This window comes from Schistocerca serialis, chromosome 2, assembly GCF_023864345.2.
Source record: "Schistocerca serialis cubense isolate TAMUIC-IGC-003099 chromosome 2, iqSchSeri2.2, whole genome shotgun sequence".
In the NCBI taxonomy this organism is placed as follows: domain Eukaryota; kingdom Metazoa; phylum Arthropoda; class Insecta; order Orthoptera; family Acrididae; genus Schistocerca; species Schistocerca serialis.
This window is the reverse complement of record NC_064639.1, coordinates 484,964,241-484,981,779: the sequence shown is the minus strand read 5'-3', so window position 1 is coordinate 484,981,779 and position 17,539 is coordinate 484,964,241. Positions and strand designations below refer to the sequence as shown.

General features: G+C 41.7%; 1 protein-coding gene and 1 non-coding gene across 2 annotated transcripts in view; both read right to left on the bottom strand.

The window, feature by feature from the left end:
* LOC126457410 (platelet glycoprotein V-like) overlaps window positions 1-17,539 on the bottom strand; it is a 102,406-nt gene that overhangs the window by 23,241 nt on the left and 61,626 nt on the right. The window contains exon 3 of the mRNA XM_050093679.1: window positions 12,686-13,901. Within this exon, the coding sequence (XP_049949636.1) occupies window positions 12,686-13,901 (1,216 nt within the window). The remainder of the gene's footprint in view (window positions 1-12,685; window positions 13,902-17,539) is intronic.
* On the bottom strand, window positions 1,834-1,905 carry Trnac-gca (transfer RNA cysteine (anticodon GCA)). The gene has a single exon. It is a non-coding gene; the product is annotated as a tRNA-Cys (tRNA).

Sequence of the window (17,539 nt, the reverse complement as noted above, 5' to 3'; positions counted from 1 at the left end):
GTTGGAAGAATGTCACATTTGCAGAGAGAGCAGCGTATACTTTATTGGATTATAGACGTAGAAAGTTCGAGGGTTTGTTCAGTCGCATAATTCGAAATTTTTTTTTTTCACGCAGATGCCTAAAGCGTATCTCTTTATAGTATACGAATGAGGCGGCTGTTTTGGATCGTAGTGTTGTCTGTTAGTTTTTTTTACGACGAACAGATAAATCATGATTCAGTCGTAGCATTAATCAAAACTTACAGCTACTCTACAAATTTCAAGACAACACGAAATAAAAATTTTCTAATCGGTGGAATGCATGATTATATTATGATACTAATACTGTCTTCGATTTTATTCTTATATGTCCAGTTAATAAATTTTTAGTAATTATTTGTCCTGCAAAAGTGGAATAGAGATCAAAGGGACGGAAATATACGATTCCTACTATAAACAATCCCAATACAAATAACAATGTTAGTGCAATTATTAATTTTATTGGAATTCTCGTGTTTTTAAAAAAGATGGCATGTACGTCGCTATGTAAAGCTGATGACGTTAACTGTGTAGAACTATGTACATTGGTAGCCAGTGACTGCGCACTGTGCCTCCTAGTCCTTGCATCCGAATTATTTTTCACTGCAATAAACACACGCAGAACGAAGAAATAAATGACAAACTTCGAAATCTGACAGGAAAATCTCGTAAAATCCAGCTGCTACTTCTTTTACGCGTTCATTCGTGTCGTATTACAAAGTGAGTTCTCCAGTGTTACAAGAAAATTGAGCATTGACCAACGGAGTATTTTCTTTTGTAGTAATTACAAGCATGTAATTACTGAAAGCCAACTTCAGAAACAGCGTACAAAATTAGTAATTACAAGCTTGTAATAATTAAAACGGAACTTCAAAAACAGTGTAGAAAAGTCATCGTAGCACTGCGACTACACTAATAAAGTATAATGTGTAATTTTGTGATCAGTTTTTGAAGTTGTACATAATACATTGTGTATGACAGAACGAAGAAGGTAAAAAAAATGAAGGGGGCACCGGGTTTGAACCGGGGACCTCTCGTCGATCTGCAGTCGAATGCTCTACCACTTTTTTTTCTCTTTTTTTCTGATTCAACACGAATTGTATCCTACCACTACCGTCACTAGTACGTCGTTGTTTGTTACCGACAGATAATGCAACACCGGTGGCTAAGGGGTGACTGGCCACGGGTTTTTGAGGCAAGGGTGGGAAGGTGCTGTTACCGAGATCGTTGTCCTCTGACACAGATGCACTCGGTTGGGAGTCAGTCACAGAAGGCGTCTGATTTTGAGTTAGGACATCAGCCGATGTTAATCTCTGTCGTTGTTGCAGATTGTTTCGAAGTACGACAACTCGCCGTGGGCAATCCTCTCGTAAATGGCCACTCGTGTTACAGATAAAACAAGTGCCTACTTGCCCCTCGTAAATGACATGAGCCTTATAACCACAAACCATTATATAGGATGGGATATTGGCTTTAACGGCCATGTCAACTAAGCGAACCCCACTATAACATTGGAGTTTGTGACGGCTCGACCATTGGGAGCCATAACTGCACTATATGAGCGGCCGGGACCGCTGTGAGTGAATTAAGAAGCTTGTGTACGACGGTAGTGAAGAAGCACTGAGAATATCACAGGTCACAATGCAAGAATTATTATAAACACGGCTTGCGGCGCTACGACTACGCGGAAGCACCGACACGTCCGATCGCTGTCGCGTCCCAATCGGAACTGACTTTTTTTTGTGATCAGTCTTTGAAGTTGTACATAATACATTGTATACATGACAGAACGAAGAAGGTAAAAAAAAAAAATGAAGGGGGCACCCGGGTTTGAACCGGGGACCTCTCGATCTGCAGTCGAATGCTCTACCACTGAGCTATACCCCCACATTTGACTTTGCGGCTTCGTATATATAAGAGTCAGATTACACTGGCACCAGTTTAAATTTAGTGCCACAGAATGCAGTAGTATGGAAACTGTACGGATAAGGTTTTGGAAGCGTCTTGATCGTTTTTAGTACCTTTGCATACGCAAAATCACTGCTGTCTGGTCCCACCTCTTATCGAGATGGTATGGTATCAGTAGTCTTAAAAGCGTAAGATTACTATTTTCGTCTACGGAAGTAATCGTTTTTCAGTCAACTTTGCAAGACGAATGTAGAAACAAACACGTTTCAGATTATGAATACGAAAATCAAGTAGACGTCAACTGTCTCTGGAGTTTGAAAATGCTATACGTGTATTGAATATCGGAGTGACTATAGTTTGCCGCTGCGCCAGCATGAAAATGATTGGCATATTATAGTGATGTTTGCGTTCCAATATGTTGATTATTTGTAGTAATGAGTGTGAACTTCGCTAATTCAGTTTAATGCAAATCAATGAGTAGAAGGTCAAAGACCTTGAAAGCAATTACTACGATGACTGATTATAATGTTAATTATATTAATTTACGACTGTATTTGACATGTTTCCAAGAAAATGATTAATAAGCTAGGTAATACACTTGCAAAATATTTAGAAAAGATATTTTTATTCATATGCTAACATCATTTAGTACTGAATCTCACAAGTCTGAAGTAGGAAATCAGAACTGAGAACACTGTTGGTTATAAACAACAATAACCAGTCATAAGGAGCCTTTGAATAATCTTCCTCGAAAGTAATAATGTAGACAACAAATTTTAATGCTTCGGTGAGTGTACACGGTACCGAAAATGCCATTCTGCGGAAACAAACAATGCTCTAGGAAGCGTTGTGCTTATCTGTTGCTCACGTTAAGACGACTGTGACGGGGAATTTGATTCCTCTACTGTTCGGAAACGTTTCTTAGCCACCCTCACACAACACTCGAAGAATAAAGAAAGTCGAGACGTCACACAAGAGCAGCTTTTTTACCGCCCCCATTTGATTGGTAGAGCACCAGCGTGCTCACTGTTACGGAAAGCAGAGCGACTCATTAGCAAATGAAGCCAGTTAGTGAGTGCTCCATAACCGAATGTCTGGTGTTACATTATCTCAAGAGAAGATGGCGTTGTCTGTTGCGTATCCAGTATCGACGATCGAGCAGGAGCGCTATCATTCGGAAAAATACCAGACTTCTCCAGCTACACAGTTCTCCAGCTACACAGTGCTACACCTGGCTAACAGAGAAGTTTTGCAGAGTCACGGAAACCACTTCTGCAAGCTTATGAGAATTGTGTAATGAATAAAAACTCAGTACTCCGCATCTGGAGGGAAGGGGTGGGTGTGGGGTGGGGGCTGCTGTCAAGCGACCCATCTATCCCTTCCCTAGGCTTGCCATCCGCACCGATATATCGGTATCGTCATCATTATGGGCCTTCTTGTTCCGACACCTCGGTAACACCCAATTTTGTCCCCATTTTGCAAAATACTATTACGAGCTTGGCTCAACAAGGTCTCTATAGGGAAGGTCTGGACACCAGTGTTCCTTACGGAGCCGCCATATTAGGGCTAGAGCAGACGACACAGTATTATGTCGCTCGAGAACAGAGCGGTTGCCTCCAGAAATAATTACCGTTCCGAAAACAGTTTGCCTATCTTTTGTGTCGGAAATTATATATTTAAGTTTAAAAATTAAATACTGACTATGTGTAAGATCAATATTGCTCATTTCGTTTGAGTAAAACGGTATGCTTTCATAAATGTTTGTACCTGCTTTTGGATGTTTAAAAGAAACTAGTTTAGGTGGATTTGGGACGTCAAATTTCGTTGGAATGAGATTCCATTTTAGCTGTCTTCTTTCATCAGCTCTCCTTACTTGAACAGTGAATGCTCAAAGTGAAGCTTTAAAAAAATCGATACGATATTTCAGCTGTAATTCTTGTAACCGTTAATTTACTTACCTCACGCAACTTGGACTACAATTCCGTGCAGCACAGTAACCCTTTTCCAAATAAACACACTTTCTAGCGACAAATACTACACCCAGTTCAAAAACAATCTGCTACAGTCGCGTCATAGGCTAGAACCAACATGGCCGCGATCGCAAAGAATCATGGTAGCATGACCAGACCTGTTTTCTATAGACCTTGGGCTCAAGTACTGCAGTAACGCCAACAGTTAGCGGGTTAGCCGGTTAGCACAATTTGTAAATGCAGCCTCAGTTAGTGTTATTTTGTCAACAGATGGCGTTGTCTGTTGCGTATCCAGTATCGACGATCGAGCAGGAGCGCTATCATTCGGAAAAATACCAGACTTCTCCAGTGGTTCGGGGCAGGAACAATTTAAGCAGCACCTCGCGGAAGAATCGGGCAGTTCTCATTTGAAGGGCGATCTAATAATACGAATCTTTCTAAACGTAATACGGACGAGTGCAAGTTAGTAATGTTCTAGTGTTTACTGCGGATATACAGGGCGGTACCTCGATGATTGGAGTGTAATTGTCGACTGTTTACCTCCTAATAAACTTATCGTAATTTACGAAAATGCAGAATGATGGAAACAGAAAGTGTCACTTTTGGTATGATAACACAAAACAGTGGTTTTTTTGCCAAGAAGGGACTTACGTATCAGGAAGCGTTGTGTGAGATTTGTCGCTGTTTCGTCTCAGTAACTCACTGAGGTTAAGGCAGATATGCGGCACCACATTTCCACGAAGAATCATGCAAACAGATTCGCAGCTGCATCGATATCAAAGCTTTTTCCTACATTCATTATTAAAGAAGATACCCAGGAAGAACTGGTCGTTGGTGCTACAGATCTAGCAACAGGTCATAAAGTTGTCAGGCATCATCAATCCTTCAGTTCTTTTGACTATACAGTCAAACTCAATGCCGCAATGTATCCTGACTCCAAAGTCACCGCAAAGCAGTCTACAGAAAGGACCAAAGCTACAGGGATTTTTAAATATATTCTCGCGGCACACTCCGTGTACGAATGCATAAGACAATTGTATGAAGTTTCATTTTACTGTATAGACAACGACGCATCGAACCACAAGTCCCAAAAGGTGTTTCCTTGAGTTCCAATACTCGAGTCCGACAGCTGCTGAGGCACATAAAGGTTAGGAATCGCAGAGAAAATAGCGTCGGTGTGTGGTTTTCATGTGTAATAAACGGATTCCTATACTCTGCACAAGAAAAACAGATCTAAACACTCTATATCAACTTTTCACGTCAGACGTGCGACTATTACGCTTGAAGCCCTAATTTGAATATGCTGCTGTCATGTGCAAAGGCACCTTGTATTAGCGGCCGATATTCAGGTTATCGCGACGCAGGCCTTATCTTCATTCTCACACTGCTGCCACCAGCTGGACAGCGGCTTGACGTCTAGTGTAAGATTATTACGAAAGGAGTCTTGAGGCTGCAGCAAAAATTGATGAACTGTAAGTTGTTGGTTGAATATCCACCATTCTTTTGCCGTTTGGCCTATTACAATTAAGTACCCCGAGAGAGTAAAATAATTTTTAATACCACACTGGTCATTAAACCTGCAACACAATGAAGGCGTTAATTCTGCAGCACAATGAAGGTGATGTACAAATAAGGAAAGATTAAGCGGAGGTTTTGTCACATCCCGTAATCTCATCTGAATATTAGTTGATGAATTTTTTTTCGGGTTATCAGCCGAGTCGGGGCATCTTGTTGACGCAACACCTCGACGACCTTCGCCCGAAGATGGCGAGTAGAAAACTCGTTGAAACGTTGCGACTGCGCGACGGCACGCCTCGGCTAATGACTGGAGATTTCCTCAGCGAAGTACGCCCAGAATGCCTGGATCCCTTGAATATTAGTTGTTTGTGAGGAGGTTGTGTTAATGCACAGTGTAAGAAGCAGAAGCGTCTACCAGCATTTGACAGAAATCTTACAGTAACAGGAGCGCAACCTATAAAGACTGCCGTTTATCGTTCTTTGTTTTCGGGGTCTAAAAATGGTTCAAATGGCTCTGAGCACTATGGGACTTAACATCTATGGTCATCAGTCCCCTAGAACTGAGAACTACTTAAACCTAACTAACCTAAGGACAGCACACAACACCCAGCCATCACGAGGCAGAGAAAATCCCTGACCCCGCCGGGAATCGAACCCGGGAACCCGGGCGTGGGAAGCGAGAACGCTACCGCACGACCACGAGATGCGGGCTTTCGGGGTCTCACGACAGTCATGCGAATATAGAATCCACGCAAGATCCCACTACCTCGTCCACCAGCACTCCAGAGAACAGGTATTTGGTTCACTAGGCCTGAACTCGAATCAGGAAAGGTATTGGCTGGTTATAATTAAACTGACGGTGTTCCGAGTGCTGCGATGTGGGCTGTATACATGCAGCACGGTAGGAGTCAGAAAGTGAAGTGTTTCCTGCTTTGAAGGCACTATGCTGTTTGTCGCTTGGGGACGTGTGTTGATTTCATTTGTTAAGTGACTGTTGGTGTAAAGGGTGAAGGAGGTTGAAGTTTCCTGTATGAAACACAATGGCTATTGAGAGAAGGAGCGTACACTTCTGGTAAAGTTGTTTCATCAGAACAGCAGCAATTGCGGGCATTGCGGAAACATCACCGACATAAACAATTCGAAGAGACCTCATATCGATTAATGGGCCGAAGAATATGATCAAGAAATCTGAAAAAACAAATGAAATAGGTTGTGCAGGCAGGGAGAGGGAGGCAGCCCATTCTCATGACTGTAGCTATAGCTTACCTTACAGTCAGTGCTCAAGCTGTATCACGGGAACTGGCTGTCACCTGGCCATCAATTAATAACTTTTCGTGGTGCATTTTACAGTAGTATCCCTACAAGATTTAGAAAGTGTATCAAATGAAGCCCTAAGATTTTGGCACGCATGGAAATCGGTGAAATGCGGCTGGGGAATATTGTTTGGGCGGTCGAGGTACATTTTAGTCTGCGCGGTGCCGTGAATGCACAGAACTCTCATATACGGCGTTCTAGTTCACCACATGTGCAGGAGCGTCCACTGCACTCTGCTTATGTGATTGTAGAGTGGTTTCACAAGCTCCTTCATTCCCGATTCGTTTTTCTCAAAAGAGATGACATCTCACAGTCCTGTTAGGTATCCACTGACATCTGCACCTTATGAGGCATACCTTGTGCAACACGTGATTCCAGCTTTGCAAGAACCCAACTGTGTCCGCTACACTATTTTCATGCACGATCCTGCGACACCACATGTCGCGTTCCAGGTGAAGGATTTGCTTCGAGAAGTCTTCGATAAAGACTGCGTCATCTCTAGGCAATTTCGACTGCATCAGCTCGAGGCAACTTCAAGATGTCTGGCTCCCCTGACCTAAATCCATGTAACTTTTAGTTGTGGGAATATCCGAAAGATTGTGTCTGTCACGGACTTGTCCAGACTATTCCTGATCTGAAGGATACCATACAATGACATACAGATCTGATTACAACGGATATTCTGCGAGAAACTGTCGACCATGCCGTGTCACAGTTTCAGCATCATGTTACTGAATCGGGAGACCACATTGGACACGTCTTGTAACATGTGACCCTATCCTGATAAACGTGCCAGAACCACTATTCTCGCGTGATTGTTCCTCTCCTTTTCCTGTACGCACACCACATTCTGGCTGCTTACAGCGCCATATTGTCCACTGGTAGCAGAAAATGTAATCATTATTTTTTCAGCCTACTGTCTGAGCATACCGATTAACGAACATACCTACGATGTTTCAACGTCCTGAGATGTATGCAGCCTGCACTACATGACACCGAACACGGTCAGTTAAATTATACCCAGCTGGCACTTGTTTGCGCGCATCAAGACAAGTAAGTATCTACACAGTGTGTGCAACGGCGTCTGAAGTAAGACCAACTGTCAGTACTGCCATCATTGTTGCGGCTTTCCATAACCAGGCAGCAGTGAGGTGCGACAACAATAGTGCGCCCAGCGACAGCAATGGACATAGGAGAGGCACCACGTGTCCTTTCCGGACGAGTCCTGGTTCTGGGTATGGAATTACGATGGACGTATCCGCCTGCGAAGGCTCCGAGGAAAACGCTCGTTGCCATGCCGCATTCGTCATCGTCATACTGGCTCAGCATCTGACGTCATGGTATGGGGTGTGTAACGAGTAATGCTATTTGTGGTGTTATGACTTAGTGGTGTCTTACTCCTTACTAATCGCTGGGTTCTGAAATTTTCAAAGCTGAGCACACTTTTTCTCTGACGGTGGTATTGTCTTGCTATATAACGTCAACAATGCCCAAGCGCAACTGGTCACGCGTAGTTTTAGGACATTTTCACACGAACGAATTTTTGGTCAAAATCGACTACGTGAGGCTCGTGCACTTTCCGTGCTTGCGTGTAAATCAGCAACCAAGCACGACGCGTGTGTGTCTATGATGTCAGTGATCTATAGATAGCGCTAAGTGTGGAGTTGTAAATTTTCGAGTAAACCATACACTGCGAATGCGTAGAAACAAGTGACTGTGGCGACGTCTGCTAAGATCGGATGTTAACCTGTACTGGCCGAGCTCACACCTGTTACAGAAACGGCTTTTGTGCTTACCTGTCTTCTTAATCTTTATTGTATTGTTTGCTTTGTTTTCGTGACACAATGAAAAGTTACACAAGGTCTTGCTATTTTTCCTAATAGTCTTCTCCTACAAGAGAGACGAAATATCTAGAACGCAAGTTGTATCTAGGTGTTACAGAGAAAAACCCCTACACTATGCATGAATAAGAAAGTAATGTTTCAATGAAAAATCATTTCAGCAGTGAAAAGGACAGAATTATTTGACAAGAAAAATAGTTTTGATGTATTTGACACTTAGCAAGAAAACAAGATATTGTTTGGTGTGTTTTCAAGTATATATTTTCTCGTGCAAATAAACGTATACGTTCTGTAAAGTCTAGATGACACTATCGCAATTTTTTCAGTTCTCAGGATTGTAAGGAATTTGTCACACGAAGTTTGATAAGAACATCCTCTATGAATTCTACTCTGGTCATTAATAAACTCTATTATCATTGCTTGTTCCTACATTTTGTAACTATACTTCCATTTTTTGTAAAAAGGATAGTCCCTCTTAACTCCACTTTCACCGTTAATCCATTTCTGCCTAGGTAACAACCTGTCATTGTTTTCTCTCGTTGGCAACAATGCCTGCTTTGGAGTGGCTATTGTTGTATGGCTTTCAGATAAGGAGGCTTTGTTGTTCATGTTTAGGTAGGTTTCAGTCAGTTGCAAGCATTAAGTGTTCAGTGACTGGTGCTTCAAGTACAGAAGACTTCTCTGAGTGAGATTATGTCTTGGAATAAGAAGTAAGTATCATTTTTTATCGCAAATTATAATACAGTTTGTTTAAATGTTGGTTGATTATAATGCTAAAAGTACTGAAATTTATGTTAATGGTTATCTACAAAATGCAATTCTTATTTTTGTGGCTCCAAATACAGATTTAATTTTGTGTTGCGTATATGTCACACTAGGCAAAACAGTGAAAATAACGATTCGTTCTCTTTAGAGTTCTATCTCTCCATGAGCTCCTGGCTATTCTTGAAGGGGAGGAAGAAGCTGCAACAGATATATTAATTGAACCTCCTGAAGCTAATGTGGATTCGGATGAAGATTCTGAGGAAGAAGATGGGAGAGGAAACGTCGATAATCTTGGACCAAGGCAACTCCAGACTGGTGCAGAAGTGGTTTTATCAAGTAAAAACAGGTTAGGTAGTGAACATGAGATTAATTTCTCTCCTGATGATAAACCAGATGAACAGGAAAAGTCACAGATCTTAAAAACTATAACCAGAGATTGGAAAAAAAAAGATCTGCGTAGTGTTAGTTCTGTATTTCCTGAGAGTGATTATAGTAAATACAGAAACTTGTCTGTGTGACAACACAAAAATAGATGCTAATGATAGAATGTGGAAACTTCGTCTATTAATAAATATGCTAAGAAAAAAGTTTGCTCTTCACTTTCAGCCTGAGCAAGATTTGTCTTACGATGAGAGCATGATAAAGTATTTTGGCAGACATGGATGTAAACAGTTTCTGAAAGGTAAGCCCATTAGGTCTGGGTACAAAGTATGGTGTCTAAACACAACCATGGGTTGTATAGTGGAATTTCAAATATACCAAGGAGCTGATCCTCAGAGCAATGAAAAATATGAGAAAGCATTTGGAAAATGTGCTGCTCCTTTGATTCAAATGATCGATTTTCTTCCTGAAAAGAACAAACACCTTCCCTACAGGTTTTATTTTGACAACTTGTTTACATCACAAACATTGTTGATCTACGTGAAGCAACGAGGTTTTGGTGCAACTGGGACTATTCGTGAAAATTGTGTGCCTAAAGAGTGTCATCTCATACCTTCTAACCCTATGTCCAAAAGGAATAAGAGAGGAGATTTTAATTACAAGAGCACCAAGGAAAGTGGAATAATCTTTGCCAGATGGCTAGATAATTCTACAGTAACAATTGCTTCCAGAAGCCATGGTATCAGTCCAGTCAGCACCGTTGCCCGATACTCTAGACAAGAGAAGAAAAGAATACTTGTACCTGGACCTAATGTAATTGGAGAATACCACAAAAATATGGGAGGCTTCGAGATATCTCTATACATAATGGGTGGCTTCTTCATAGAAAGACTGGCATAAATATGCCTCAGCTGCACTTCCGGCGCTACATTGTGAAATGTTACCTGACTTCCAATGTTGCAGTACCAAGAGGTCCTGGACGCCCTGCGGGTAATTCAAACCAAGGCAGAGTGCTGCATGATATGATGAAACAAATCATCTGGTAGCCATGGTGCCACAGAAAAAAAAACGCTGTGCGGCGGAAAACTGCAAAGGAACCCCAAGAACAATGTGCTGCAAATGTGATGTTGGTTGTCAGTTGGGATGATAAAGTCGATCGCGTAGAAGGGAGTCGTTGCTGCGGGTACTTACGCGCAGCGTCACGTATAAATGGTCGAAAGTACCTGCTAGAAGGTACGATTATAAGTTTCAAAGTATTACGTTGGATTCGTAGAGTAAAAGTATTTCAGTGATTGGGTTTATTCGCGGAAAGGCGAGCGGATTTATCTATGGGAATTGCGGTCGAAACAGCATCGTGGTTGTTGGTTAGTAATGTCATTACTGGAACGTATTGCGGTTTGAAAACATATGAAAAGGCTTCCGTTGACAGTGATTACCTGTTTGACTAATATAGAAACGCAACGTAGCAATGGATACTTTAGCATGAATAATGAGGTTAACTATAAATACAATTGTTAGGAAATGTGTTACATGGCAAAACGCTAATAAAACAAAGTGATATTAGTCTGTACTGTTACAATTTTAAAGTTATATTTTCCATCTTTTGATGTAGAGACTTTAACATTTGGAAAGCATGAAATACGCGTGTTCGTACTACGCACTTGCTCATGTTGTTTTACTAAGAAAGCGTGTTCTTTCTGTGTGGCTCCAATACTCGAGTCCGACAGCCGCAAAGATAATTAATTTTAAATCTGGTTTAATACTGAATACATGCTTTACTGCCATTAGCCATGGTTATTTTATAAGAAATGAAAAAGACTTGCTATGAGCAATACAAAGATTAGACTCAATCTGTAAACATTACGAACGAATGTGTTTGAAAGTGGTAGTGTTAAAGAACGTTTTTGAATGTTCTAGAATATTCCAGAATACAATCTGGGAACGGCACATATCGCTTTATCTGCACTCCGGCAAAATCGTCTTAACAGATGAGTCATACATCGTAGTACAGACAGAAGAACAACTCAACCCATCGCAAAAGTGTATCGTCTTATAGGGAGAATCCACGTAAACAAAGAATGGCTGTGTGGACAATTTTAGCAACAAAAAGTGACGTAGTTCGACAAACAAATCAGTGAATACGGAATATCATACTAGAGGAAGAAAAAATATTTAATTTGATTGGTACAATAATGAACCAAGTAGGGAACTTCCCAACAGGAGTCCTAAATTTGCTGAATGTTCCCGACAAGGTCCCCCGAAAAAAACTTGTAAGCAACAGCACAGAACCGGAAAGTCACAGGTTTAAAAATCTCCAATTTTTCGTGAGATTAGCGTACAGTACGTCCATCGGTAAAGCACAAGGCAAACATTCCAATGTTGCGGAGTAAATTTAAAAGAACCGTGTTTTACCCACAGACAACTGTACTCTGTCTTTTCGCGTGGTGGATGATCAAGAAATGTATTCGTCTTTGCAAGCAAAAACTAAACACAAAAGGTGGTTTATAAGTATACACTTGAAATAAGTTAAATGCTACACAAATTGAACACATTCCCAGTTCCAAAAGACAGCTCCAAGATCATAACCTCTAGCAACTAGCAGAATTAAATTATCTTGGACGCAATTTAAATGTCAACAGTGATCTCTACTACGACAAAAACAAATTTTTGTCGGACATGGGAAAAAAAAGAGGAAAATAAATATGAATAAAGTTCTACAAAACAGTGCCTTAACTTTTCTGTATGAAAATAAACTTTGAGGACGCTTAATATAGGAGAAGACTCAAGACTGTAGATCTCTTGGAAGAGGTAAGGACTATGATGTAACAGTCGCCGCACTTTCGGACGGGCAAGTAACAACCCACAAGGAATGAACCTCATAAGGCAATAAACAATGCATTGCCAATTAGGGTATTTCTTTATGAGCTAAACGGACATTCAGTGTAAAGATAAGGGGAAGGTTCTTCTTACCATAAGGGTCGACCTCGGTGCCATCTGCTGAACAGTGGAGGCTTCTGGTGACAGCATAGAGGTCGATCCCCGAATAGCGAGCCGGTTCGTGGCAGCGTGGCCGCTCGCTTCCTAGAGTGACAACACCCATGGACAGCAACTTCGAGAGTGACAAGAGACGGCAGTCACACGTCCACGGATTCCCGTACAACTCCACTGTGATAAGATCCGAAATATCCGTTGGCAGTTCCAATGTCTGCAGCTTGTTGTTAGCGAGGAACAAGTAGTGTAGGTTGGGCACGTCCGAGAATGTGTTCTGTGGGATGAACTCGAGACGGTTGTTGAACAGTGCCACAACGGCCAACTTGTCCTTGTGCAGGAAAAGTCTCTCGTCCAAATATGTCAGCTGGTTGTTGTACAGATACACACTCTCTAGGTAGGGGTTGAATCGGAAGGTTTCCTCGTGCAGGTACGTGAGAGAATTATCACTGAGTGTGACGACTTTAAGATGATGGTTGTAGCGGAAAGTGTAGTGGTGTACGCTCTTCAGTGAACAGTTGGTCAGGTAGACTTCCTCGAGGAGCGAATTGTTGGCAAACAGTTCCGACGGGAGCTGGCGCAGAGGGTTGTGGCTAAAGTTGACCTTCAGCAGGTTCTTGTTAGCCTCGAGGAGGCGCTCGCTCAGAGTAGCCAGCTTATTGCGCCCCAGGTCGAGAAAATTCAGTTGCAGTAGCGGCTGGAAAGTATCTACTGCCACAGTTTCTATGATATTGTTGTCGACGTAGAGCACTTTGAGGTTGGGTGTGCTGGTAAACATGGTTCCATCCAGAAACGGGATGTCATTGTGGGGCATGTTGAGCGTCTCGAGGTTCTGGAGGTGTTGGAAGAGATCAGAGCGCAGCTTGCCCAGTCTGAGACCGGGCAGGAAGAGCGAGCGCAGCTCGGGAGTGAACAGGAATATCTGCGGGTCGAGCCACTTGAGCGGGTTGAAGCCGATGCTGAGCGCGTTCAGGTGGCGGCAGTGTTGGAGCAGGTCCGTCGGCAGCGACTGCAGGGAGTTGTTGGCGATACACAGCACCCGCAGCTCGGGCACGTCGCTCAGCATGAGGTCGGACGCTTGCGTCAGCCGGTTGGCCGTCAGGTACAGCCTCTCCAGCTTGGGTAGCCGGTGGAAGGCGTGGGCCTCCACAATCGAGATCTCGTTGTTCTTCAGCAGCAGGGTCTCCAGTTCATTCATCTGTTGGGCAATACAGACATAGTTGTCGATTACAGTGGAACACAAGCGACGTAATAGAAATACATAAACATCACACAGCCAGAATACAAAAAGAGATTAAACACATTTCAAACAACATCAACTTTCCGAAACTTCCTGGCAGATTAAAACTGTGTGCCGGACCGAGACTCGAACTCGGGACCTTTGTCTTTCGCGGGCAAGTGCTCTACTAAACAAAAAATACCATACATCAGCAATAGCCACTCACCTGCATGAAACAAAACATGTTAACAACACAAGTATCAGCATCCTACACATCGAACCAACAGGTAGAAAACTAGACATCCTTGAAACTCCAAATATACAAACACAAAAAGACAACCTGAATCCATATTAAACGACAACTGAGCTACCAAAGCACGACTCACGCCCCGTCCTCACAGCTTTCATTCCGCCAGTACCTTGTCTCCTACCCTCCAAACTTCACAGAAGCTCTCCTGCGAATCTGTGGCTAAGCCATGTCTCCGCAATATCCTGTCTTCCAGGAGAGCTAGTTCTGCATGGTTCACAGGAGAGCTTCTGTGAAGTTTTGAGGGTAGGAGATGAGGTACTGGCGGAATTAAAGCTGTGAGGACGGGGCGTGAGTCGTACTTGGGTAGCTCAGTTGATAGAGCACTTGCCCGCGAAAGGCAAAAGTCCCGAGTTCGACTCTCGGTCCGGCACACAGTTTTAATCTGCCAGGAAGTTTCATATCAGCGCACACTCCGCTGTAGAGTGAAATTTCATTCCAGAAACATCAACTTTCTAGTCACCATCCAAGAAGCAAGAAAGATTGTAACAATGAGCCCACGAGCATCTTGCCTTAGATCACAACCAAAGATACACAAAATATGGGACCCCCATGAGGCCTATAGTGAACTGTAGGAACAGCCCAACATTCAAACTCAACAAAATGCTCTTCAGAATTCTCAAAGAAGCACACATATTCAATAATGAGAGAACACTTAAAAACACAACAGAATTTACACAACATGTCAAAAACATAGACGTACCTAATGGAGCCACACTTGCCTCATTTGACATACAAAACCTTTATTCCTCTGTGCCAATAGATCACACACTACAGATAATCAATGACAACCTGCAAAAGCACAAAAAAAATCCCTTCAACTCACATTACTGAACTAATGGACCTACTTGAATTCACACTTTCGCAAAACTATTTTAAATTTAACAATAAAATCTACAAACAAACAGATGGTCTGGCAATGGGCTTCAATCTTTCTGGATTTCTAGCAGAAATATTTATAAGTAACCTAGACGACAAAATCCTGAATTTCAATCACCACCTTCTCAAAAATATCATCTACTACTACAGATATGTAGATGATACCATCATTTTAATCAAAGGCACTAAAGATGACATCAGTGAGTTGAATCAGTTATTCAACAACTCTCATGAAAACATAAAATTCACAGTTGAACACCAAACAGATGACAGCATAAATTTCTTGAACTTTACCATTAAAATAAAGAATAACAGACGTCAGTTTGAAATTTATCGGAAGCCTGCCACAACACACACGACAATCCACAACTCCTCTTGTCACCCCACAGCAAATAAAATGACAGCATTCCGGTACATGATCAACAGAGCTATCCACCTACCACTCTCTGAAGACAAATGTGATCAAGAAATTGAAATAATAAAACAAACAGCTATTGAAAATGGTTATAACAACTCCATGGTAGACACCCTAAAACACTCAATAATGGCAAAGCAATCACAACACAAAAAAACAAAAAGAAAATATCATCTTCCATACAATCCCCTTTCTAGGTAACATTTCATGTCAGACTGATAATGTCTCCAATTAAAAAGGCGTAAGCATATCCTTTACCAGAGACAACAAGTTTGGACAGAAGCTACCCCACAACGTCAGCACATGAAACACACTTCATCACACACGTCTGTACAAAATTTAATATTTGGACTGTGACTGCTTCTACATAGGCCAGACAGGCAGATAATTTCAGATTAGGTTCAAAGAACACATGGTAGCACTAAAAACAAAACAAAAAAATACCATATATCAGCAATAGCCACCCACCTGCATGAAACAAAACACCATGTTAACAACACAAGTATCAGTATCCTACACATCCAACCAAAAGGTAGAAAACTAGACAGCCTTGAAACACTCCAAATACACAAACACCAAACAAAATAACCTGAATCCATGTTAAACGACAAAAATGATAATATTTACCCAGAGTATCATCTCTGTTTTAAGCAACTGCCTAAATCATTAAAATTGCGCCCCACCCCCCCACACACACACCCTTGGTATTTACCATAAATATTTCGTTATGCCACCATGACAGCTGCCAAGAGTACAAGATATTGACCTCATTCACATATATATCATCACAACAACAGCTTGTACCCCTTATCAGCTTGAACATATATGTACATCAACTACTGGCACAAATTGTACATTCATCTTCATATTTTAAAGCATTAATCAGCCTTTAGGCAGTTATTACATGTAACAGATGTAATCTTAAGAACCGTTGCCAAGTAAAGTTTGCTCTCATACAATCAATCTTGCCACCCTCTCTCTCCCTCTCACTTTCTCTTTCTCTCCCTCTGCCTCCAGCCTTTCAAATCTATCTATTAATCCCGATCAAAACTGTAATTTATGTATAATTTTACCGCTGTAGCCAATATGATTACTGTACTTAAAGTTTGTAACATTTCACCTGATTGTATAAACGAGTGTGAAGTTTAAAAAGCTATTTTAACTTGTCGAAATCGGGTTTATATACCACCTGAAGTATTTATTCCAACACATGTATTCGACACCTCAAAACAAACACCTCCAAATCCCTAAAAAAATTCTGTAATAATGTTACGATGAATATTCTTTGTACTTTGCGATAGTGTTTTCCCTTCTGCTATACGATCCTTGCATCCAATAGTTTCCAGGCACCATATTTGTTTACTAAGTATGACAGTATACATGTGATGTGTTACGCTGGCCTGTGTGGACGAGCGGTTCTAGGCGCTTCAGTCTGGAACCGCGAGATCGCTACGGTCGCAGGTTCGAATCCTGCCTCGGGCATGGATGTGTGTGACGTCCTTAGGTTAGTTAGGTTTAAGTAGTTCTAAGTTCTAGGGGACTGATGACCTCAGATGTTAAGTCCCATAGTGCTCAGAGCCATTTGAACCATTTGATGTGTTACGACAGTGAAAGGAACCAGTCACCACTGGAGGCACTCTATTTTACTTATTTTATGTTTACCGTTAGATATACGTTTAATTTTTTGCCCAAAGAAATCCAAAACGGTGTTCTGAAATAGTGTTTTGTTTTCTCCACTAGACAGTGCCACAAGTCCCCCCCCCCCCCCCCCAAATCGTTACACAACACACACACAAATTCCATATTAATAAATGTAAATCCACCTGATGATGGAGGTTTAAATCTTTGAAACGCGTCGTGGAGATAAATAAACAGTAACTGTTAACAGTAAACTTGTTGTTTCATTTAATGTCAGTAACAGCCACGGTAAAGCCTAACCTAAAATATTCGCATTTAAAGGAACACAAATGGTTGCAAAACGAAAGCGTGGACTGTGAACAAATAATGAAGGTGAGA